We start from the raw sequence: 25,781 nt of genomic DNA, 5'->3' as shown, positions 1-25,781 counted from the left end.
CCTAGCTGTGATATTACTCAAACCGCGACTTTATATTTAAGATTGCACCTGTAAGTTATTATTATGCCGGCCTAATTCTACCACACCTTGTCACATTACCGTAAAGTTTGCATTTGTTTTACTGCGAGTAATTAAGGATTGTTTCTAAACTCTTTTGTAATCATTAGTATTATACTGATTCCAGAATGGCTGGCGTTGTGACCGTTAAGTTTCATGATCTATTTTTTTAACGAGACTGTTTAAAGCAGGTATACTGTTAGCATAATGCTTGCACTCTGTCCTGTGTTCTAAAACTTTAAATATTATTGCCACTTTGTTGACGAAGTATGTAATCTTCACATGTTCAGATTATATTATCAGGCTTGATATATTGCCCTAATAATTACATTACCATCGATTCTACTGAACTCACAAACTCAAGTTAGACGATTAAATCTTATGTAGTGTAAAAAAAATTGAAGTATTATTTACCATAGAGTTTAGAAGGAAATTATTTCAACGGGTTGATGGTAAACCTGTTCTACATAAGTTGCTGCTATTAAAATGGAATAGCTACTTGATTGACTTTTAAACTTTATTTCATGATGAATTCCTTCAACTTTAAGAGCTGAAGAAGTTAATAGGACATGCCCGACTATATTCTTACTAGTACAATAACTAATTCCTGGTAGATATTATAGTACTGATAAGTGCGTAGGTTAAACAGTAAATAACACATTAGATCTAATTATTCTTCTAATAGCAATTAACATCAGAAATTAACCTTTGTTGCGTCTGTACTTTAATCCAACAAGAAGAGTAACCATTTAGATACCTAACTGTATCGACTAAAAATGATACATATATGCATTAAAGTATACCAAAACATAGTGGCTTCCTTAGTATAGTCATCTGCTAATCAAATATAAAGTCGATCCTGTCATAAATGGCTTAAGTCGAAAAATTAGAAATAGTTGTCACAATATACATCACACAAGCGCGGATTAAAACTACCAAGGAATAAGGCTGAAGAATTTCTTTATATCAATTCTATAGACGGTGTTCACACAGTAGTTTCGCAATAAGGGCTTGAGCATTCAGTTACAGCCCTGACTGTTAGCGTTGATTCAAACGGAGATAAAACTGGACCCCCTTTATCATCGGAAGGCGAATCTTGACGAATCTTATTGGTTGCTTCGTCATAGGAAGGTAGAATATCTGAGGAATGTTCATGAAAATTAGGCGACGATGATCCCATTTCGCGATGAGTTTGCGAATTAGTATCATTGCATCTTGCTTCAGGATTTAATATCTCATGTTCATTTCCGACGCTAACACCTAACTGCCTTTCAATGGGCAAATTCCCATCATTGCGGTTACTATCCAGAGATTGCAATGGAACGATAACCTATTAAGAGAAAATGGAACAGTCCCCATTAGGTGAGATTTTTCAGCGATCGATAGCAATCAGTAGGAAAAAAGCAACTAGTTGTCACAAAATTCAGGAAATGGATACTATAGGCGTATTTATCACTTTATAGAAGAAAACAGTTCGTTCCCACTACATATATCCTTACATTGCTAGGCAATTTAAATCTTATTAATCGTCTGACATTTTCTAAGGCTGCAGCTAGCAAGAAAATACCAAAGAAAATGTAGAGAATATGGGTTACAAAAAGTTTAATCTGTTTATGAGGACCAGGTTTTAATTCGCTCATATGTAGATACATCGCAATAGATACTGTTAATTCCCCAAGAAATAATTGACCAATTCCAACAAGCATTGTCTATAAAATGGATAATAAATATCTTTTAAATGCTATCCTAAAATAAAAACCTTGGAGTAAATTCGAATTTATTGTTCAAAAAATGAAGCTTTTCATACGAAGAATTAAACATTCTCATTCAAGACATCCAAATCCACTTACATTTCTAAGGTAGGTATCCCAAAAATATTTGGTTCGTAGAACAGTTAAATTTAGCAGTGTAACCATGACCGACTATTAGGAAGATCCGATCAATACATTCCGAAAAAGAAAATTTAAAATAGGCTACGTTATGACACTGTACCTCCCTACTGTAAATGTCAATTATTGATAACTTACGTACAGTCATTCCACCGGCTGTGGAAATAATAACAATTCCGGACATGGAGAATTTCTGATTGACCATAAACCAGGTACTAACTGATAGAATAAGGATACCTAAGATTAACTTGATTACGCTAATGCAGAGTAAAGATTTCACTATCTTTGATGGGAGGATGTGATGCAGAGTAATAGACATATCCTCCCGGCTTAATTCTTCATTATCTCTCATATTCATTTTGTACTAGATAAAATTGTAAAAGTACTAAAGCGCTATCTTGCTAATAGAATTTCTTTACTCTTTCTAAAACACCACCACACGACTTCACTCTATTTTCGAAATTGCAAAGTTTATTTATAGAAGAAGCTAACCTGGCTAATCAAGTCAAAATTACAAGATTCTATTTTAAATTTCAATTCTAATCTTGATCTACTTACGTCAACAACTTGTAATTAAAAGAGATTTCCCTCAAGTATGCTACTTGCTTCTAAAGATAGATCACACCATATTTGTATTCTCTAATTCCCAAAAATACTTATTGCTCATGGAGCATTTAGCCATTTTTGGAAGACATCCTTTACAGGCACAAAACAGATTTGGCAATTATTTATATAGTAAGTAAAGATTGTTCATATTTGAAGTTTTACAGAATTTAACTTTGTTGATATTGATGAGATGATGTAAAAAATAAAGTTACCGTACTTTCAATCTTATTTAAATCACTCGGTTAAGGAACACTAATCATTATGGTACCCAGAGAAGATGATTGAAAAGTAAATAAAGGAGAATTGTATCCTCTATCATATACGATATATAGAGGAAGAAAAAGAAATAATAACAGCAATTAGGGCTTATATGTCTACTATTTCTAGTATATCAGCTCGGCTACACTTTTACGTGCACGATTACGAAATTCCTTGGAGAAATGATTAGAAAGGAATTATTATTAGAAGAGTAGCCTAATTTATAGTAACCATTTGGATAAGCGATCCGCTGAGAATACTGTAACTTTTCGTGAGATTTGTTTCTCGTCCATCATGAAAAGTAGACGCGGACAGGTAATGGCCTTCAATCATATTAAGCTATATTTACTATATCCTTTATACGAACTATTGGAGTTTTTTCCGTCAATGAATCGCGGTAGTTATTGAGTTATGAAATAAGGAATAGGACCAGTTATTCAGCAATTGCCGTCCAATTGAAAGTTATAACAAGAAAAATAGTGATTTTAAATGGAATGAATTTACGGTTAAGAAAGGTGCCCCTGGTTCAAATCTAGTCTAAATGGACGAAAAGGGACATGATTTATAAATCGATTTTTAATTTATTAATATCTGTCCGTCTTTCTTATTAGTTTCCTGGTAAATACTACTAAAGTTAATAAATAATGACGACAAACAACGATAATATTTCATCTATCGCATGGTAAATTTAATAACATGGTAGACGGGTTGCGATATTTGATATCTTGCATAAGAAGTAATCAATTGTGTATTTTTTTGTTACATATTAATTAATCGACTAATTAATTTAATATTCTATCTGGTCAGTAAAAGCGTTACATATTGATACTTTAAAATACTTAAAGATAAATAAGCATCTAACTATAAAAATAGTAATATATGATTATATATCAGCGTATTTTTCCACATAATCCATGCAGATATGTACCATTAGTAAGATATTGTCTAGCTAACTTGATGATATCCCTAGGGTTGACTATGACTAATAATAATTCAACAATAAATACTGGAACCTTGTAAATGATTAGCGCAACCAGTATTATCATCACAAATGTTTTAAATTTCTATCATTAATGATTTAACTTAAGTTAGGAGAACTCTATAGATTCGAATATCAAACATTATTACACAATTTTAATATTGCTGACACAAGGTAATTAATTGAAAAGAGTTGGCTTCTATTTCGATTTTTACCTCTTCGAAGAATGCTTGCTTTATCTTGGCATAGAAGACCTTAGCTTTTGTCAAATTATTTATAAAATGTCAATCTAAAAGTATAAAATTGCATTAATTATTAACTGTAAATAAACGGATATAATATCGTTTGCAATTACTCTTGCAATGAATATAATCACAAGGACTGTTGCAGGTTAAAAGTAAGTTTTCAGAATTGAAGCAAGCTCTGACTCTGATTTTTCTTGTCTAAAAACAACCTACCTTTATCACCACCAAGATATTTTACGAGAAATAATAACTTCTCGTCTCAAGTCGTATTAGTTCGTCCAATCTTGTCTTCTTATCAATGCAGACGTAATTATACTTTCACGATGTCGTCTAATACAGCGAATCAAACTATTGCTACAGTTTCTACTCTCCAGAAATCCTCTATTACTTCAACTGATTTGCTAATACGGGCTATTACTGGTTCTATAGCAATCATACTTAATGGTAGCCTATTGGTAGTGATTATTGCTAGAAAAAAATTACATTCAACAACTAATACTATTATGGGAAGTTTATTCTTTAGTGATATAGCCTATGCTGCGTTGTACGTTATTGTTTATTGGTTCGATCTAGGTTACGATGGCATTTGGGTTTATTGCGATATAATAAAGAGTATTAATTTCATCTGCAGTAGTGTTGTCAATTTACATTTAATGGTAGCTAGTTTAGACAAATTATTGGCAATGAAATTTCCATTTCGCTATCGAATATATTCAAGATCAAGATACGCTATTTTAGCAGTTACGATCATTTGGATACTAACTATTTTTGCTGGTATCCTACCTTTGATTATATTTCGGTATGATTCACAGAGTACTTGCAAATCAGTCAGCAATCCAAGGCCCATTAAAGAAATTCTATTTCGTATGGGCCACTTTGTTTTCTTCGTTATCATACCAGTAACTATCATGGCTATCTGTTATTATAATGTCTACAAAATTGCCACCAGAAATTTTAGTAACCTGAATGGTAAATTTGGTAGTAATTTAAAATCTATTCGAAAACATACACGCATCGCATGTTTGCTTGGCTTGTTGGTAGTGCTTTATTGCCTAACATGGCTTCCTCTTACTATTAGTTTAGCCCTAAGAATATTTCTCCAGATATCGAATGTTGGAGGAAAAGCCCTACAAAAACTTCATGATGTAGTAAAAAGATTGAGGTACCTAGCTCTTAGCTACATTATTATAAATTCTATTGTTTACGGCTATTTTATTAAAGAAATATCCGATCCTATTCGCAAAATATTCTGCAAAAGATGCAATGTATGCACTGCATCTTCGTAAGTCGTGACATAGACAAAGTAAAAGACATGGCAGCTAATTTGGTAACTTCACCATCAACTAGTAGCTTTAAATATTAAAAAATGTTTTTCCATCTGGAAATGCGCTAATAAAATAGTTATGATCATTTGAAGCGATATAAATTAAACAATAACTAGTTTATAGCCCAACAAAAAGAGAATAGAATGCCATTGAATAATTCGTTGAAGATTTTCATGCTTTGCTATTGATGTTATTACCATGTTTTCTTACTAGCTATTTTAGTTTCATTACAGTATTAGTAACATTGCACGCGACTGTCAAGAAATTTCTAAAGTTTATTGTAAGTTCCATAAATTTGTATGCATTATTACAAATATGAAAAAAATTTTCAATTACATTTACCTCCATCATATGCCATTGTCATAATTTATGTTTCTTTAGGTTAATATTTAACATGGTATCGGGTAGAATTACATAAAAAATTAAATACAACACTAAAAAGTAAAAGTACTAGAGAGGTTTTATTTATTAATCATTCCTACTATATATTTGCGTATAGCTATAGTTTATTTTTAATCAAGTAAGGCTTTAAAATTTTGCGGTAGAACTTCAATAGAGGAATTTAATATACTAGTGCGAATTGACGTAGACTACGTACACGTTTACTACAGCTTCGCAAAACGCAAAATTGGTTTTATTCATACCTAATCGTACCAGGTGTTTAGTTTCGATAGTCTTTTCAAATACTGTAAAGATACGCGTATAAAGGGTTATTGATGTTAGATTATCTACTACTGGCATATTATAACATAAGCTAATCCGTAAAAACTTAAATTTATAAGTTCTTTATTCATTCAAAGCCCATACACTGCATAGAGTAAAAAAAATCAGTGTGCGCGGCTAGAATTAAAGATTCAATATAAAGTTACTATCATATGTACTCTGTTAATTTGGTTACGCTATTCTATAAGATGAAATGTTACACAGAATAATAAAAGAAGACGAAAAAATTTCATTTATGAAAGTACATGTAACAATTTCAATGTTCGTTTTCTTGTCAACAGCGACTTATTGTGACTCCCTAATGTTTAATTTTCTAAGTATCATAAGTGAGCTGGTAATAGCTTCTCCATGATGAAATCATTCTGGTACTAAAGCTCTCAATCATAGAAACAATTGGGTTGATTGTAGGTTCACTATTATGATTACTGTTTATAAAACATTCTAGATTACTCTCGGAAGTTTTAAATTGATGATACTGAGGACGTATTGCCGGTAAAATAGTTTCATCAAGTATCGATGAACTAGATGAGGAAGACTGTATGGCACTAGTATCCTGTACTTTATTAATACTCTCATTGGAAAGAAGGCTCTCCTGAAATGGGTTCAGTATCACATTGACTGTAGATTCACTTTCTTGATTCGTTCCTGTAGAGTATTCGCTGTTCCTTTCGGGATCATGCTGGCCATATTCCGGGGGTATTTCACTATTCTCCCTAACTGTATTCGTAATAGTCGTATCTGTAGTACTCTCGGTGATAGCGTTACGACGCGAATGTTCCAAGGACTAGAAATAAGAAACATTACATGATAGTTGTTTAAATCTTATAATAATTAAAGGGGCACGGACGATGAAAAAAGAAAAAAATTTCTAACATCGAATCAATTTAAAACATTCTAAAGTAAAAAAATATTAATAAAGGAAAGTGCGATTATACGATAGTATTTTAAATTATCAATACATTTACCACCAATAATTTGCCATATGATTTCATGAGATAATTAACCCTGAATGCAGATATAAATATTAGGCCTGTAGTAATTAAATTAGCGATAGTGGCAGATTGAACTTTCATAGAATCGGATTGCGTGATCACTTGATAAATTTGAAAGCCAAATGCTACTATTAGCGGTAATTCTCCGATAGCAAGACAAAGCCTGCAAAGGTTAACCTAAATACAGATAATTTAAATACGTTTTAGTTAGGTTCTTAAAATACATGGGTATACAGTAAATAAACGGTAATAAATTGCAGAGATCAAGAATTTACAGATTTAGCGAGTATGACCCAAGTTGATCACGAATCGACTAGAATTGTCAAGCCATTGTACCATAATAAAAAAATAAGCCAACGCGATCTTATCACAATGCTGCACTTACATGGTTAGCGAAATATTTCAGAACTCGATTGGAATATGTTAAAAGAAAACATGCCAAGGTAGTTAAGGCAGACTGAAATTGTAAAAAGTAAAGCATTACATTAATGAGGAATAATAAACTATGACTTTGTCTAATATATATATATAGGACAGATACATTTAAGATTGTTATCGCTGTTTAGTTATACATCGGCTCAGAACCTGTTAAAATTCTGGTATCGTAGAAGTTACATAGAATGGTATATTTATTTAATAACTAATTTGGCGATTGACTTATTCAAAAAATAAGTTAGAATATTTAGATGGATAAAGAATTAAATGATACATTACGCAAAAATTTAGAGATCCGAGATTTTTTCTCAGATTAATAATGACTACATACTAGCTCAGCACAAGGTTATACTCTAGTTCAATATTACGGTATTCTTCATGTTCGTAAATTTACTTTATCGAATATAATGATCTATTGAACCTATAGTAACACAACTATTGGCATATATTGAGGTAATCATTTGTAATCTAGCAATTATTTCACTATAAATAATTATAATCGATGATCCTAAATTGAGACCTAGGGTCCATTTTTTTGACAATATCGTTTATAAATAAATTCAAACTTCAGCATAAAATTTAAATAATGGTATTGGAGTAGTGAAGGATTACACAAGAATAACATTAATATTCTATATTGTAGCCTGCGCTTGATTGTTCAAATTCTTAATTTATACTGTACCATTAAAGATTAAATATGGCAGTAACATTATTAATCAACATCTAAAATTCACATAAGAAATATGTATATTGATCAATCCTTGACTACCGCAGCCAAAATGAGCTATGAACACTGAATAACAAATAATTGCTAAATGATTATATAATCGGGTATAATACCAGTAATAATTATCAATTGCAAGCCAAACCTTGATCAATCAAGATAATATTTCACATACCATGAAAGCGCCGATTAGGGCTAAAGACGAACTACCAATGGAGGCACCTTCCTTATTTGCAATTATTATAATACTGGTTAAAATCGTGACTCCGGAGAAGGCTAATTTTATCGTTGTCCAATAGGTTATAAAATATCTTCGTTTTGAAGCTTGCATTTGCAAAAGCTCACGGGCCACTGCTTCTATCAATAATGTTGCATCACTAATTGCCATGTTGCCAATATATTACCACGATAAGCTAAGTCAACTGAATATTGTACCAATTAATGTACGATGTCATTGAAATTCTCCAGTTCCCTTCAGAATTGACGAGTATGAAGCTGGTATTGATTGTAGACTAATTGTGCAACTCTTTGCAGTTCAAATTTTTATTGAATTACATGTAGCCAACGTCAGCGAATTGGAATATTTAACGAGCGTAGATGATGCATCAACTATAATGCCAATATCTTAATTCTGTTATGATACTTGTATGAAAGCATTTAAAATCTATTTATACTGTAAACTGGTATGGTTTAGATTAATAAAGATGATCGCCAAGTGCGATATTATCAGAGGCCTAACATAGCCCATGGTATATCTAAAGACTCGCAAATTGTAGGATCTCTAGTGTATACCATCACTTCCGCTTAAATGCGTTTTACGGAATTGCCGCCTTTAATAGTGGCGTGCAATATTATCATTTTCAATAGCCATTCCTTCGCTCGTATTCAACTATTGCAGTACTGTACAGTGTACATTAGTAGTACAGTATACTGTCAACTTGATCATCCATGATCATATTAGGCTACTAAATATCCTTTTGGATCGGCCTAACATCGGTGCCGTAGAGTGAAACACTTACAAAATTAAAAGCTCATTGTCATTTATGGATCGATGCGCTGAAATTGTTTATTTCTTTATTTAACTATAGCCAGGAACTACTCGATTTCTAGAGTTTCTGCTTGTAGCCTCTTGCTCGAGTAATTGGCTAAAAGATGTCTGTTTACTTAAAGATTCTTGTGTCTGCCCGGCCTTCCAGCCGAGTCTCTTTCCACTTCACTGCACTACTGTACAATGTACCGTACTGTACAGTACAATGCTGTAGCACTGCATTGTACTGTAGCACTGTAGTCCATGCCATGATAGCAAGGACTACTTTGAGACGCAGTAGTCCCTGGTACAAGTGCAGTACTGTACACTGTAACTGGCTGACCGCACCCGGCAAAAGCAAATCGTCTAATAATTAATTATACAGTGCTGTACTGTAATGTTTGGTACAGCACCGTACAGTACAATGTACCAGTATGGGCTCCAGTCGGCATACTGTGCGCTGTCCTGTAAGTACTACACGGTTCCGTCCTGTAGTCCATGCCGATACCAGTACTATCACGATTAAAAAAAAAAATTGAACCTGCTCCGTGGCGGGGAATCGAACCCCGGTCTCCCGCGTGACAGGCGGGGATACTCACCACTATACTACCACGGATTCAGTTATTAGTTATATATACAATTGTGTATTTGAATGAATCATCGAAACCGATTTACGAAAAGTTTTTTTGTGAGCCAGAGTTGAGGATTGCAGCAGGCGAATGAATAAAATTTAAATTTAAAATTCCAATTTCAATCTACTGTCGAAATGCAATATTCAGAGAGTCCGTTGTACAGTACTGTTAAGAATGGATAAGAGTGTCTACAAAATTTGAACTTTGTGTAGTAAAAAATGAAACTGTATAAGCATTGTATTATTCCGTATATATTACGGATAGAACACTAGATGTACTGGATGTCGTCCGCTAGATACTACAGACACAAGTCTATTGGATTGTGTCCAATCCAGTTGTTGTCACTTCTGAATAAAGCCGGAGAGCTGGATAGAGTAGCTAACGTGTAGCTTTCTCCAAACTACTTACTGTATTACTGTAGTGAACAACAACACCGATATGAAACGAAAAGTTGTCTTCTATTCAGAGACTTGCTTTCAAGTCTAGGCATTGCCGAGGGTTAACCTCCAGTTCATATTTAGAGTGAGCGTCGGTTAAGGCCCGGTACGGTACGGTACGGTTCAGTATAGCAGCACGTCAACTAGTGTACAGTGTACAGTCCTACAGTATACTGTAGAATGAGTGTACAGTACTGTACTATCACCATGCTACAGTACAGGTGACGGATTGTACTGTATTCTGCATACAGTACAGTACTGTAACTGTCCAACTACTATTACTGTACTGTACTGCAGACTAGGCAACAGTAGTCAAGAACGTCCGATTGAATCAGAATATGTCGAAAATGAGAATCATGGCTAATGATGCTCTCTATTCCAAGCTATTAACCATCGTACGCACTTTCGATGCAAGCCAAATTCAAGACTTGAAAGAAAAGGAGATTAGAATTATTCTACCTTGTCTAGTACGATATGTATTCCAATCCGTAAACGACCACAGCCAACGCAACACACGCAAATCGATCCTTGCTTGCATTTTGCAATATCAAGTTTGCAATTCGATCGAATATTGCTTGACCTCATCCAATTTTTTAGTATTAAATGAGGAAGCCGGAAGAGAGCTGGAAATTAGAAAGAAACTAGCCCATCGAGAATCAGAATCATATATGCCCTATCACAATATTGAATTAGAATTTGAACGAAGTGAAGGTTTCAATCGTTGTCGACTTGTTCTAAACGAAACGATCAGACTGATCTATAATGTAAGCACATTGGATAGACTAGTATGGCTCAATCATAAGTCTGAACCAATAGGAAATATCAATTGACTGCATGAAGATGAATAATATCGCCATGATTGCTTCTGACGAGAAGGCATTATTCTAAAAGAGTAGCTAGAGAGGTTAAACCAAGCGTAACTTCATTTTTTGCTTGTTATCATCTAGTCTAAATTTCCTTCGTCTGCTATCGCTGGTGATAATTTGATCGATCACTGCCAATTTCTGGACGAAATTGTGGATGTTATCTGTATTTTAGTGGCAGGTAAGACGACATAAAAGTATGAACTTAGGCATCAATTCGATGCCAACATAACAACAGCAAAGTAAAATGAAATTCCTCGATGATATACTGTACTTTGCTATAGCTCATTTTCTTTCGCTCTTGATAATTGTCATATCTTGCAACTCAATTCTTCATGCTTTACTTTTTACTCAATTTTTTAACTAATACAGAGATGCCTTCCGCATTACCAATTAATGAGGTAATCGAAGCACTGTTAATGATAGAAAATGGCTCCGAAGTCATTTGCAGATTAATCGTGAATTTACCATATTTATTCGATCAAGGTAAAGTGAGCAAATGGCAAATCTAAATTCGCTATTAAATACAGTATTTATTCAAATCAACGTAAAATAAATCTATCCTTTCACCAAATGATAGACTACATCAAGTGTAAATTCCAATCATCATGTTCATTTTCTTAGCTTGCCAAGGATTAATCTACCATTCGGACAAGACAGAAGAAAATCAATCTGCATCTCAAAAAAGAATTGATATTTTATGTCGTTTCTGTCGCCTAAATCCCACTTATGCCCCATTATTAAGAGATCAAGTCATTTCTAATTGTAAAATGCCCACTTTAGCTGTTGCATTAACATTAGATATTGCCGATAATTTACAAGATATTCAAGGACAGAATGCCGATATTGTCTGCTTTGTTAGCGGTATATTACTGGGTAATAATTCTCAAGTTCGAAACTGGTTTTCTCAATACTTGCATAATGGCCATAAGGTGAGATGATAACCGAATAAATGAATTATTTGACAGTTTCGTCATCTACTATTACGTACATCCAACAGTTTTGCAATTGAAATGGTAATAATATTTTAAGCAACATTAGCTAGTATTTGATGATGGAAAATATTTATTAAAATATTCGAGAAGACCTTACTGTTGTAATATAAGTTGCGATAATTTTACATCTGATCTGTGCATCAATGTGTGTACGATATACATATAGATGACAGCAATATTGTACTTATATTTAGATGATAGCGTAGTAGGAAGATAGATTACAAAATGTAAAGTATATTCCAAGCGTACGTTATCATTATCATTCGTAAAACGTGTATTGTAGTTAAATGCAACTGAATCTTACAAGGTTTTCTTACTAAATTACAGTCGAAGAATTTACACGTTAAGAAATTAAGGTTATGCTTGTTACGCGAAGTCTTCTTCTTACTCCCTTCACATTCAAAGTTTGCCAATTCTATATTGGATGATATCGATACTTCCAATTTGATTACAGATAATGTAAGTTTTCAGGTATTTTACTAGTGTGGACATCATTCAAATTGATCAAGTTTACTTACAGTCGCTAATTTGAGCCATCGGTTTTGGGTGTTAGGATTTATCTACTGATGAAAAAATAAGCGAATCTACAGTGGTTAGGGCTAGTTCTATTCTACGTGTCTACTGTGCTGTAAAAGGTTTCGCTGGACTCAAATTTGATCGACAAGAATGCCGAGCATTGTTGCGCTTAATTACTCTACAACCACCCGCAAATGCCGCCGGCGTTCGATTTCTTGTCCTAGGACTGTGTACTATATTAGCTTGCCCCGTAGTAACAGAGTAAGCAATTTGTGCCATAAATTCTTTTCAGTTTCTTTTCTGCCAGCTATCCTAATATTCTATTTCAATCTAGATCTTCGGAATTTGAGAACATTATTTTAAGATGGCTACAATCGTTAGTTCATCAAAGTAAATTTTACGAAAGGTTAGACCATTGTTTAAATCGTAATACGTAAAACCCAGCTAGATGTTTAGTAAATCCTTCTATTTCTGTTTTTAAGAAATGTGAGCAATAAAGTTATTTGTGCTACTTGGTATTATTCCTCTTTTATATATCAAAATTTCATCAATTTAAAACGTTAATATTAAAGCGGATTTTTGTTTTATACACTCAAGCATCAGTGGAGTCCATGCTTCTTTTGGTGAGACGCTACTGCTAGTGGCCATTCATTTCCTTAATTCACAATTTTCAGCAATTGAGTCGTTGATAAATTCAACACTTGGCATGAAAGTAAGTTATGCGACGTTATTAGCTTAGCAAACTCACCATCATATGAGGATTTTACTTACTTGTTTGCAATTTTTAATTTATCGACATGCAGCTTCCTATAAAATCAGAATCATTATCAAGAATGAAAATTATGTTCACACAAGTTATTTTTAAAGAACAGGTTAATAGTTGATTTTAACAATCCAAACTGATTGCTTTATTTTTTTTACAGTATTAACTAGCAGCTGCAATTTCTATTATTGCTCATCTGTTAGCACATTTGTTGTAGGCTTTAACAAGACACGCAGTTACTGTTCTCGTAACACCCAGTTTAAATGCAAATGTTGATGGCTTCTTACCAATACACTGTATTTACCAACTACTTCGAATGAAAGCATTTTATAAGCATAATGTCCAAGTTAAGGTATGTACAGTAATTACTTAATGCTAAAAACTGATGATTATCTATCCACGTATCGTCTTTGCCGACGTATGATATTGCACTTAATATTATTAACCTTTTAAATATTATTTTGATAGACTTGGCTATATAATCAGATTCGAGCAGCGCAATCACCTTTGCATTCTTTAATGCCTCGCGTCATTGAAGCGTTTGTAGATCTACTATTTTACGACGGTTCATCAACGCAGAGCAAATTTAATATTAACCCAGATGATCAGAAATTGTTTGTATTGGAAGGTTTCAGTGACGATGAAGTTATATCTATATTTCACGATGATATCAGCCTTGCTAGTAAGGTTCTAGTATTGTATTATGTATTGGCATATCAAGATCATTTCGTAAATAAGACGAAAAAGCCAGGTATACACGATTAATTACTTACCTAGCTACATTATTTTCTTCCTCAATTCACTATAACATCTTATTAATGTTTAGTAACCAGCCAAACTAAGATTAGTGCAAGAAAAACTTACAGCCAGGCGCTAATATCGCAACTGCCTATACGAAAATTGTTCTTGGAAGCTAAAAGTCACCAGGAAGACTACGGCGAGATCTATCCTATGCTACTTCGTCTATTAGTAACACATCACCGTCAGCTATGTATGGTGGATCACTGGCTAAAAGTTGAAGAAATGCAAGAAGAGCTGACTCAATCTCATAACTCTGAGCTAAGAGCAAATCAAAGCGTAGTCAAAGGTGACACTCCGGTATTTATACCAAAACACATCCGGCAAATTCTAATTAATCACGAGATGGCTTGGAAAGGTATATAGTATATGATCTTGGATAAGTTGTGTACATAATGTTGATAACTTGCTTTAAATTGAAGTTACTGTTGCACCGCTTTACAGCTTTAGAAAAATCCTTCACCCAACCAATGGCGGCAATGTTATTACTGACGCAGTTAATGTCCTTGCCTATGGAATCACTGTTAAGTTATTCTAATTTAGTAATCAAATCACTACCATTGATGATTGAAGAAGATACTCCGCGCAAGATTGCATTGATGGTGAACAAATTGTGGTATAGGTTGTCCGCTGCTATGTCTCATCAGTTAGTATCTTGTAGTCGATTAATTCTAAGATAATGAATAAATGTGTAATAATGCTAAAGAGTACATAATTTACCTTTTTAGGCTATGGATACCTACTATTAAGGCTTTATATCGATCACAAATGACGGATCTGCCGGAACAATTAGATGTCATATCTGCTGAAAGTCTGACTGTTACCCCCTTAATCATATTAAAATGTGATAAGCGTGTCTTTAGGTAAGTTTTCAAATTAAAGGACTTAATATATATTTACTAGTTTACTGAATTGAATAAATTGTTATTTGTAGGTGCCCACCTATTTTTGAAATAGTACTCCATATCCTAAATACTTACATGACAGCGTTTCGCGCATCTCTAAATAACATTGTACAAGAAAAATCTGCCAATATCGTAAATAACCAAGAAATACAAGGGAAAGAAGGAATTAAAAGCGCCTTTATTTATGTCCAGGAAACAGCTGCAATTCAAATACTGTTGGAGATTTGCCTCCCAACGAATGAAGATCATCAGGTTGTATTGATAGCATCTTAAATATTTAGCTACTCTATGTTGCTCTAACATGTAATTATTATTCTTGTATTAGCAACAGTCGTTACGACTTAGCGAACTGCAGGAGATTCGGAGCATCATATGCTCCCATTTGCATCAAGTCTTTATATCATATCCGAATATTACCAAGCTGGTCCACTTTCAGGTTTAAAGAATTGTAGAATGATAAGACAGTTATGGTCTTACTCTGCTATAGCATTGTAAATTATGATGGTAACATCATCAATGACTATTGCATTTATTTTTTAGTCCTATCCCAGTGAACTTATCTCCATGATGGTTGCTGGTGTACCATCTATGCATGTATGTTTAGATTTTATTCCAGAATTGATCAATCAACCTCAACTGGACAAGCAAGTATGTATATAGCTCCGTAGATAATGAAATTGTAGTTGATTGTATCTTTTTAATTCAATGCATACCTTCCCCTCCATTACTTAATTATCTGTAATTATCTGTATTCAGTTATTCGGTATATCACTGGCCTCACATTTAGCAATACACTATCCTCTTCAAAAGTCCATGGATGTTGCTAACCAAATTCTTGAACATGTCACTTTAATGTTATCTGTGCTTCCTGCAAATGCACTGAATCAACTAATTAGAACAGTTTTACCAGCATTAGCAAGATTCGGATACGCTTTTCCTCCAATGTGTGAGGATATTGTGTCATTACTCCTTCAGTGTGGAAGGATTATGCATTCATCGACATCTTCACCGGCTAAAACAGCAATTACCTATAATTCAAATTATGTAACCCCTGATGCAAGTGTGGATTGCACTACTGCAAGTGGCATATCCAACGGAATCGTACAAGTAAATGAAAGCAATAGTAACGACATGGATATCTCGAATAGTGACAATTCTTCTTCGCATGATTTATCAAATATACACGACAGTGAGAGTTTGGAAGCCATATTACCGACTGTAGACATATTGAAAGCGATAGAAATCGCTTTTTCTTTCATTGTAAAGCATTGTATAGTGCAGAGAAAAACGTCTTTTAACCACGAATTTAACAGTCTCTCGACGTAAAGGATATCTTCGTAATTATACTGTACAGTCTGATATCAACTCTTAAATTATTATGGAACGTAATAAAAATTTTTGTTATTATTTCGATAGAGTTAAAAAGCCCCATTATTTTTTATCTCTACAGTATGATTCTACCTATCTGATTAAAAAACTGTAAATGTCTTCTGTACACAATGTAAATGTTGCCAAAAATTGGTATTCGATTATCAAGTAAGCAAATTTATTCAATATGCAAGCATTCCGCTGTGAAAATTAATAAATTACTGTTGCCTGTTTACAGTGAGCAGATTTTCTAGTGTCTCTGTTTTGACTTTCAACGTAATGTTAGTATGAATTTATGGCTTGGTTTGTGATTAATTTTTTATTATTTTGCTTTTATCCACGTTACAATTTCAGTGGATACCCATGTATATATGTACATTATACGTATTATCAAACGATTATAAGAGTATGTTGTTAAGAAAATACATTGATTGAACAGATCTACGGTACTAACTCAGGAAATATAATGCAAATTAAACGTATCTATTAATACAGATTCATGAGTTCTATTACATCTTTACTAAAGATCTGTTCATTGCTTGAAAATTAATCAAGCTTAAACTTTACTCAGGATTAATCATTTCAACGGATTCAGAACTTCATTGTTCACCAAAGCCCTAGGTTAAAAATGTATTACTTAGAAATGGTACTTCAATTATTCTGTAACCTATTGCAGTCTATGCAATACTATTTTGCAAATCAGTAGAGAAATTAATTTTCTATGCTAATTCTAAATAATCCTAAAAATTGTCTGTTAGGCTCTAAGTATCCTTCAGTTATGGTAAGAAAAGAATGGCATGTTGCAAGATATTGATTTTAAACATTTGCTCAATTTTACTTACTTTTGACTTATATCCGATTTCGCAAAGCAATTGTACTTGCCTAATCCCCTAAAGATAAGCCAAACAACATTGCGATATTCTCAAATTAGCAGCTATTTAAATTGTCAGTAAAACCTTTTACTGATTTTAAATCACTAGAATACGAAAACGATAATGATGCAATAATTTAAATTATTCCTTATAACTTGCGTTATTATCTTACCATTTATTTTTGTAAATTGCATAAGCTATGACTACGGCTATTATAACAACGCAGGCTAAAGCCCCAGCCACACCTAAAAGTAAAAAAAATTGTCATTTTCATCATCATCAAACAGTCGACCAGTACTGTCGAACATCAAGATGTTGCTGTTACTTATTAACTAGTCGTGGACGATTTTAAATTTAGGAATTTGATTTTACACAGCTAATACGATAGTCAAATAAGGTCATAAATAAATACAAGTACTTAATTTAGCACCATAACAATACGAGCCAAAAATAAAACATAATCGTTAATAAATTATTAAATTCTGTATAAGATGAAATATAACAATTTATCAATATTATAGAATTAGCTGTTAATGACTTTCTAATGTAAATGAAATTGATTCGATTTGAATGAATTTAATTTAGCCAATATCTTAAAAATTGCATCATGAACTTCAAATACGAACATGCAATGCCGATAGAATGATTCATACTATGAACCTACCATAGGCAACTTTCTCATCACCTCCGCCAAAAGCGTTTGCGATTAATGTCGGTGTTATAGGATTAGTTTGAAATTCAGAATTATTAGTAGAGCGATTCAAAGAGGGCATTGTAGTAATAGCAATGGATGGAGTAGGCTCAGGTTTCTTACTATCGGGTGGAATAATGATATGATTGGATGGCGCTTTCGATGGACTAGATGAAATATTTGTTACTGAGCTATCATAGTCATTTTTTACTGTTTCCGTTTGAGTCAGTTGAATGTCATCAATCGAACTACTCGTTACAATACTTGTAAAGCTTGTCGATGTCGATAAACTTTTCGATGGTGGTGCAATGATTGAAGGAAGTGTCGATGGCGAGACTATAACCGATATGTTATAGCACAGTAAATCGCCGATTGTGCCTTGCGATAGAACACTGCTACGCCTTGCTCTGAAATCGAGAACGCAAGATGATGCCAATTCTGTCGATGATTCATGACAAATTCCAAATGGTACACATACATCACGTTCTTTACTGCACTTACACCGATGATGTAATAACGAATCTAGAGGCTGTCCTGGTTGAATGCCTTGATTCGAGCAACGATGTGTTAAATTTAAGCATTTGATCCATAATGGTTTTAATTGTAAGGCAAAATGACAATTACATGGTAGATAAGTATCGAAAAAATGTTGCTGATAGAACATTACGTGGCTCTGATTAGAACTAAATTGACCAGTACGTGGCATACAATTACCGTTATCCATTAGCAATTTGGATGTAAATGCAATTAAAGCATCAAATGGAATTAAATTACCTCTTAAACGAATTGGAACGACTATATAATCAAGCAAATCAGCAAAATACATCCTAGCTGACCTAGTCACGATCACTTCAGCTAAAGACGTAGGTAATATTTTAATATTATTATAAGATAAATCTACATATGTATAACGACTTCGACGCCATTTATCCAGAAGATGTGTTGGTATTTGTTGGATAGAATTATAGGTTAAATCAACTTTACTTAATCTCGAATACATATTGTTGAAGTCTGACGGAATATCTTGAATAGCATTATTTTTTAACATCAACAAAGTTAAATTTCCGTATGGCGCTGGTGGCATTGGAAAAGCGCTTAAATTATTATATTCTAAGTACAATTTTTGCAAGTTTGGTACAAGTCTTGGATGCGGCAAAGTAATGGATTGCAAATGAGAATTTCTTATTACCAATTCTGTTATAGGCGCGCTATATAACGGATTTAAAAATGGAAAAACATCCAATTGGGGTAAAATACAATCTTCAATAACGATTTTACTGACAGATAAAGTGAAGTAATGACTATGGATCAGAGCCATAGTCGCAATTAAATCGCTTTGATTTGCAAAATTAAAGCCAAACAAATGAAGCGTAGAAAGGAATACATTATTATTGTCGAAAACTTTACGGTATATTGTAGCTGCATCACCCAAATTTTCTCGCCGGAGAACGTTATCATAACCATTTCCTGAGCAGGACAGTTCTGTTCCAGAATGTCGACATGAGGCCGTTTTAACTAAAAGGGTTTGAAGGATATATTAGCTGAAAGATCAAGAATTTGAAAATTCTATTTACTACAGTAGAAATTTTCTATTGACTGTTCTACGCTAGTACAGTATTTTAATACTATTCTGTATGAAGAAGACTTTTAATTGCATCGTCCTCTTTTGGTAACCTCTATGATTAAGTTTGGTAGATCTTATTCAATAAAAAATGCAGTACTATGAAATTTGATGTACGGCGTAAAAAAGATTTTTTCTTTCCTTTTTTACTCGATATGAAATAGGAAAATAGAAAATATATGCAATCTATTCATCAGCTAAAATGAGATGCAGTATTGACTTGTTCAATAAAATATAGAGATAGAACAATCATGCTGCTGAAGAAATTTGAGGCATCAAGTAATAAATCTTTTTTTTCCTTTTCATTTAATATGAAATGGGAAAATGAAAATATAGTATATACAATCCATCTATCAGCTAAAATGAGATTTAGTGTTAACTTATTTAATAATGGATGGAAATAGAATAATCATACTACTATGAAATTTGAGGCCTTAAGTAAATGTTTTTTTTCCCCCTTTTCATTTGGTATGAAATAGGAAAATAGAAAATAAATGCAATTAATACATCAGCTAAAATGAGATATGATGTTAACTTACATGGATAGCATCGTTTACGAAGATCGCTCCCATCAAAGTAAGTTGCATATCCTTTACCACATTGCCAATCCGCTGCAAAACCACCGTTAATAGTATAGTAATGGCAATATGACATTGGATCATGGCAATCATGCTGCCGACATAGACAACGACTAAAGTCGACACGATTAATTGCCCTTTGACTGTTGCCTGGCAATACTTTGTTAAAGCATGCAATTTGATCATAATTAGCAACAAAGTAATCTGGATTGGAATTAAAAATCCAAGATTGAATCCAAGATGTAGTACAATTGCAATAGACATATTGCGGTAACTCAATGCGTAATTGCCATCGATGATTAATTTGTGTTAATAACGAATCTAATAAATCGGCTTGAAATTGGAAAGGCCCAGTAATCCGTTGATCTTTTAACGATAAATAATGCAATTGAATTAACGGTGCTAAAGTCATTTTGTCAACTGTACTGATGCTATTATTGGATAAATCCAACCATTTTAACCCTTGCATAAAGTTTAAAATTTCAAAATTTACAAGACTAGAAATTTGATTGCCACGAAGTGATAAACGTTCCAAGTGAGCATAGACTCCAGCTGACATAATATCCACATCGGTATTTTTGATTTGATTATTGTCCAAAAGTAAACTGCCCACATATTTTCCTAGCGATCTTTTCCTCGGATTGAAACTAGGATGGAAAAAAGGTAAACGATTTAAATTAGTTTGATAGATTTTAATTGTCTCAATTGCAGGCAGTGGATGTTCTTGTCCATCGATTGTCGTTTGATTTAAGGTAAGCATCATCAAGGAAGAATTGATAAAGACATTAAATTCGGCCAGATCGACTCTGCCACCATTGATGATTAAATGCTGCATATTTCTTGTAAAGTTAGCGTGGAATTTTTTGATGGTGCCCACGGCAGGCTCATTTAACGTTAGGGTAGTAACGTAGGAGAAACATTTATTGGTTATGACAAGATTGTCTTTCAGGTGAAGATCGCAAAAGGCTACTGTTTCATGGCAGCAACATTGTACATTTTCAGATAGGGAAAATTTGGTCTTTGCGTGAAAACTGGAGTTCATTGGAACTGCTGTCGACTGGCCAATAGACAGCATTAGGAATATCAACACGAAAGAATAGCAACAAACCATTTTGAGTATTCGTTTTCGAAAAGTTTTCTACCTTGAGAGATTTTGAATACTTGGAAAAATCCCAAAGCAATTGTAGAATCAATACCTGAAGATAGATCAAAGTCAGATAAAAGTCTTTTTTTACGCCCAATCGACAGCTAAAGTGGTCCAAGATATTGTCGCTCGATCCAATGTCTTTGCGGAACAGGTAAGAGAAATTATGTCTTGAAAATATTTGCCATACGCTTTATATTAGACAGAATGTAGCTGTAATTAACAAACTATTGGCTTTTTGAATGCTTATATTAGGCATTACCAAGCTGATGAATAGAGTAAAAATGGTTAATATTACAATTTCAATTCAATGCAAGATACTCTTAATGCAATCTATACATAGATATTACCATCAATAAGCCATTCAATTAAGTCTAAGTTGAGTAACTAATGATGCCATCATCCTCTGCTGTATCTTCTAAATTAGTATAACAAGTTCTACTTGATGATCTCTCCTTTTTCATTACGTTAGGCCCATTCATGTAGAGTAATAATCTACCGTACGCAATATCTAAATAAAGTTCAGCGATCTGTCGAGTATTCATTTCCAGTAACGGCAATTTTTAGAATAGTCTGATGTAGAATATTCTCCTATTCTCCTATTCTCCTGATATGCATTGCCTATCCAAATAAACGAAAAATGACTAATTTACCACTGTAGGTAGTAAAATAGTCTGGGATTATCTTAGGAAACTGTAGATTGCAATAAGCAGATTTTAGGCAAACTGTTTGAGTGAGATACGATATACCGTTTAAAACAGGTTCCATTTTGTGCTATCGATGCCCATATTACTATTGAACTATGGCATTTTTGTTATGTTGACTGTCAAGTTTAGTCGGTGAATTCCTGATGATTAGTCACGTAAATGTTCTATTGACCATAATAAAAAATGCCTTTTTCCTAAATTGAATCTACTAGACATGTATCTCGATTCTAGGTTCTAGTCGTATATTGTAACTTGCCATCTTTCGCTTCCAAATTGGACACATTATTACATCCTAAATACAAATATCATGACGAAATTGAACGCCTTTCTACTGCTAATTTTTGAGTCCATATTTAAATATGAAAATTTTAGTAGATCATGGGAAGAGCCATGGCCTCAGAAAGTTTATCGCATAATCTGTTTACTATTCATTGCTGTTAAACTAATTGGAAGCGTTAAGATTATTACGAGCGATATAATATGACAACATCCTGTTTCAGGGGACTGCCGCACTATCTGTAATGTAGAACGATTAACTTTCAGTAGTCATTGCTCTTCTTATGTATATATAAAGCGATTAGACACGCTATAATATATAATGCAGACTATTTCAGAAACGAGGGTTAACACTGTATCCTACTGTTTGTTAATGATTTATAACTTAATGTAAACGGTCGCAGAAACAAGAATTCTATAACGCTCGTTCTTGGAACAGTTTCCATTAGGTTGTTTCTGAAAGTACATCAATTATCTCTACTGTAACTGTATATATATATTGTCATAGTACGCGTACATGAAAAGAGCAATGGCTACTGAAAAGTTTCTATTTACTCCAGATAATCTCGTTTAATGGCATTTATTTGCATACTCGTACTGTGCTGTATAGTGAGATTACTTATACTTCTGGAAGATTTTCTGTGAATTTTTCGTTTGTCATCTCGACTGTATGTACTTGGAAAGAGTAATAACGATTCAAGATTAATGGTAGAGTATATACTGTATTTGTAATATCTGATAGGCAGTAAGATAATTCCCGTTTCTACAACAGTTGACATTGGATTATTTCATGCATTATTCCTACTGCTTGTACAACACATGGAATGAGTAATGATAGCTACTGAAGATTAATCGTAGAGCCCTATTTGTAATGTCTGACAGGGGTAAGATCAATTATCCTACCGTCTACCAGTTAAGAATTTACTGAAGGATTAATCTTCTTTCTAGCGACTGTATACGGAGCAGATGATGAGTTCTATTTCATAATAGCTGAGTTTTATCATCATTATAACTTAGGATGGCGAAAGTTCCATGATCAACTATCCCCTTGCCAGTAACTAATTACAGGATTAATCATTGACTGTTTTTTCCTTGGCGTTTTTGATTGATGGGTACCGTTCAAATTTGTTAACGTAGTTCCCCGTCTTTTAGTACAATATATCAATATCACACTGCCATGAACTAGATATTAATAGAATTGATCGTCGTTGAAGGAGTCTCTCTCTCTCTCTCTCTCTTTAATTACTCGCTACAGCATTGGTATTTTGGATTGATATATATCTGTTACGGCCATTCCTAAGAATGATTTTATCCTTAAGATTCGCTACCGCTCAAGTTCCTTACTGTAGTCCGTCTTTTTAGTATAATATATCAGTATCACACTGCCATAAACTAGATACTAATAGAAGCGATGGTAGTTCTAGCCTTCATTTTTGCAAAATCAACTTCTCTCCCTCTTTAAATATTCACTAGCGTTCAAGTTCCTTACTGTAGTCTGTCTTTTACTACAATATATCGGTATCACCCTGCCATTAACTAGACACTAATAGAATCAATTGATCGTAGTTGTAGCCTTGATTATTGCAAAAATCAAGCAGTCTCTCTCTTTCAATACTCGCTACAGCATTGGTATTCTGGATTTATATATCCATTGCTAGAAACTAGATACCCTTCACTACCCTTCAAGTTCCTTACTGTAGTCCGTCTTTTTAGTACAATATATCAGTATCACGCTGCCATAAACTAGATACTAATAGAAGCGGTGGTAGTTCTAGCCTTCATTTTTGCAAAATCAACTTCTCTCTCTCTTTAAATATTCACTAGCGTTCAAGTTCCTTACTATAGTCCGCCTTTTACTACAATATATCGGTATCACCCTGCCACGAACTAGACACTAATAGAATCAATTGATCATAGTTCTAGCCTTGATTAAGGGAAAACCTTCCTGCTAGAACTGCGATCAATTCGGATCGCTGAGCGTCTAGTTCATGCCAGCAAATATTCTATCGAGGGATGGACTGCAACCAGCAAATTGTACACTCAATGTACAGTACCTCTAAATCAAAACACCAATGCCTTAGTGAGTATTGCAAGAGAAAGAGACGCGTTGATTTGGGGAAAAGTTGCTGCTAGAACTGCGATCAATTCTCATCGCTGAGCGTCTAGTTCATGCCAGCAAATATTCTATCGATAGAATATTTGCTGGCATGAACTAGAGGTTTTCCCCTAATCAACGAGTCTCTTTCTCTTGCAATACTCACTAAAGCATTGGCGTTTTGATTTAGAGGCACTGTAGAATGGACATTGAGTGTACAACTTGCTGGCTGCAGTCCATCCCGCAATAGAATATTCGCTGGCATGAAGTAGAAGCTCAGCGATGAGAATTGATCGTAGTTCTAGCTGACTTTCCCTCCAATCAGCCAGCCTCTTTCTCTTGCAATACTCACTAACGCATTCGCTAAAGCATTGGTGTTTTGATTTAGAGGCACTGTAGAATGGATATTGAGTGTACAACTTGCTGGCTGCAGTCCATCCCGCAATAGAATATTCGCTGGCATGAAGTAGAAGCTCAGCGATGAGAATTGATCGTAGTTCTAGAAGAGACTTTTCCTCCAATCAGCCAGTCTCTTTCTTTTGCAATGCTCACTAAAGCATTTGGTGTTTTGATTTAGAGGCAATGTAGAATGTACATTGAGTGTACAACTTGCTGGCTGCAGTCCATCCCTCAAGATAATATCTACTGGCATAAACTAGATGCTCAGCGATGAGAATGGATGGCAGTTGTAGCAGGAACTTTTGGCCAAAATCCAAAAGTCTCTCTTGAACTATTCCTTTGCTGGCTTGATTGATCGCAAGGAAATCGTCCAAGTGCCTGGCTGCAGTCTACATCACATCGCCATGAATTGCACACTTTTACCGAGCTATAGACTACCAAGACAGACATTGGCAGTAGAGCGAATGACAGTTGTAGCAGGAACTTTTGGCCAAAATCCAAAAGTCTCTCTTGAACTATTCCTTTGCTGGCTTGATTGATCGCAAGGAAATCGTCCAAGTGCCTGGCTGCAGTCTACATCATATCGCCATGAATTGCACACTTTTACCGAGCTATAGACTACCAAGACAGACATTGGCAGTAGAGCGAATGACAGTTGTAGCAGGAACTTTTGGCCAAAATCCAAAAGTCTCTCTTGAACTATTCCTTTGCTGGCTTGATTGATCGCAAGGAAATCGTCCAAGTGCCTGGCTGCAGTCTACATCACATCGCCATGAATTGCACACTTTTACCGAGCTATAGACTACCAAGACAGACATTGGCAGTAGAGCGAATGACAGTTGTAGCAGGAACTTTTGGCCA

The 25,781-nt window shown here is 34.1% G+C and overlaps 4 protein-coding genes across 4 annotated transcripts; 1 reads left to right on the top strand and 3 right to left on the bottom strand.

The window, feature by feature from the left end:
* Positions 1-1,042: 1,042 nt before the first annotated feature.
* On the bottom strand, positions 1,043-2,628 carry TRIADDRAFT_51516 (uncharacterized protein; the record flags this gene model as incomplete). The annotated part of the gene is made up of 6 exons (XM_002107684.1): positions 1,043-1,387; positions 1,557-1,766; positions 1,908-1,979; positions 2,089-2,165; positions 2,439-2,442; positions 2,572-2,628. The coding sequence occupies 6 exons, from the start codon at positions 2,626-2,628 to the stop codon at positions 1,043-1,045; spliced, it is 765 nt and encodes a 254-aa protein (XP_002107720.1).
* Positions 2,629-6,395: 3,767 nt separating this feature from the next.
* TRIADDRAFT_51515 (uncharacterized protein) lies at positions 6,396-8,621 on the bottom strand (the record flags this gene model as incomplete). The annotated part of the gene is made up of 4 exons (XM_002107683.1): positions 6,396-6,866; positions 7,048-7,251; positions 7,460-7,531; positions 8,409-8,621. 4 exons carry the CDS (start codon positions 8,619-8,621, stop codon positions 6,396-6,398), a joined length of 960 nt encoding a protein of 319 aa, XP_002107719.1.
* Positions 8,622-10,685: 2,064 nt separating this feature from the next.
* On the top strand, positions 10,686-16,495 carry TRIADDRAFT_18353 (uncharacterized protein; the record flags this gene model as incomplete). Its single annotated transcript, XM_002108489.1, has 18 exons — positions 10,686-11,114; positions 11,277-11,373; positions 11,565-11,678; positions 11,817-12,124; positions 12,515-12,669; positions 12,767-12,964; positions 13,038-13,109; positions 13,301-13,415; positions 13,507-13,575; positions 13,684-13,818; positions 13,935-14,217; positions 14,293-14,546; positions 14,687-14,910; positions 14,993-15,127; positions 15,199-15,424; positions 15,495-15,605; positions 15,710-15,817; positions 15,926-16,495. The coding sequence occupies 18 exons, from the start codon at positions 10,686-10,688 to the stop codon at positions 16,493-16,495; spliced, it is 3,603 nt and encodes a 1,200-aa protein (XP_002108525.1).
* Positions 16,496-17,114: 619 nt separating this feature from the next.
* TRIADDRAFT_51513 (uncharacterized protein) lies at positions 17,115-21,410 on the bottom strand (the record flags this gene model as incomplete). The annotated part of the gene is made up of 5 exons (XM_002107682.1): positions 17,115-17,154; positions 17,380-17,427; positions 17,582-17,654; positions 18,074-19,615; positions 20,261-21,410. 5 exons carry the CDS (start codon positions 21,408-21,410, stop codon positions 17,115-17,117), a joined length of 2,853 nt encoding a protein of 950 aa, XP_002107718.1.
* Between the last annotated feature and the right edge of the window lie 4,371 nt (positions 21,411-25,781).

This window comes from Trichoplax adhaerens, genomic scaffold (assembly GCF_000150275.1).
Source record: "Trichoplax adhaerens TRIADscaffold_1 genomic scaffold, whole genome shotgun sequence".
Classification (NCBI taxonomy): domain Eukaryota; kingdom Metazoa; phylum Placozoa; class Uniplacotomia; order Trichoplacea; family Trichoplacidae; genus Trichoplax; species Trichoplax adhaerens.
Note: the sequence above shows the minus strand (reverse complement) of the source record. Positions and strands in the feature narration are given on the sequence as shown.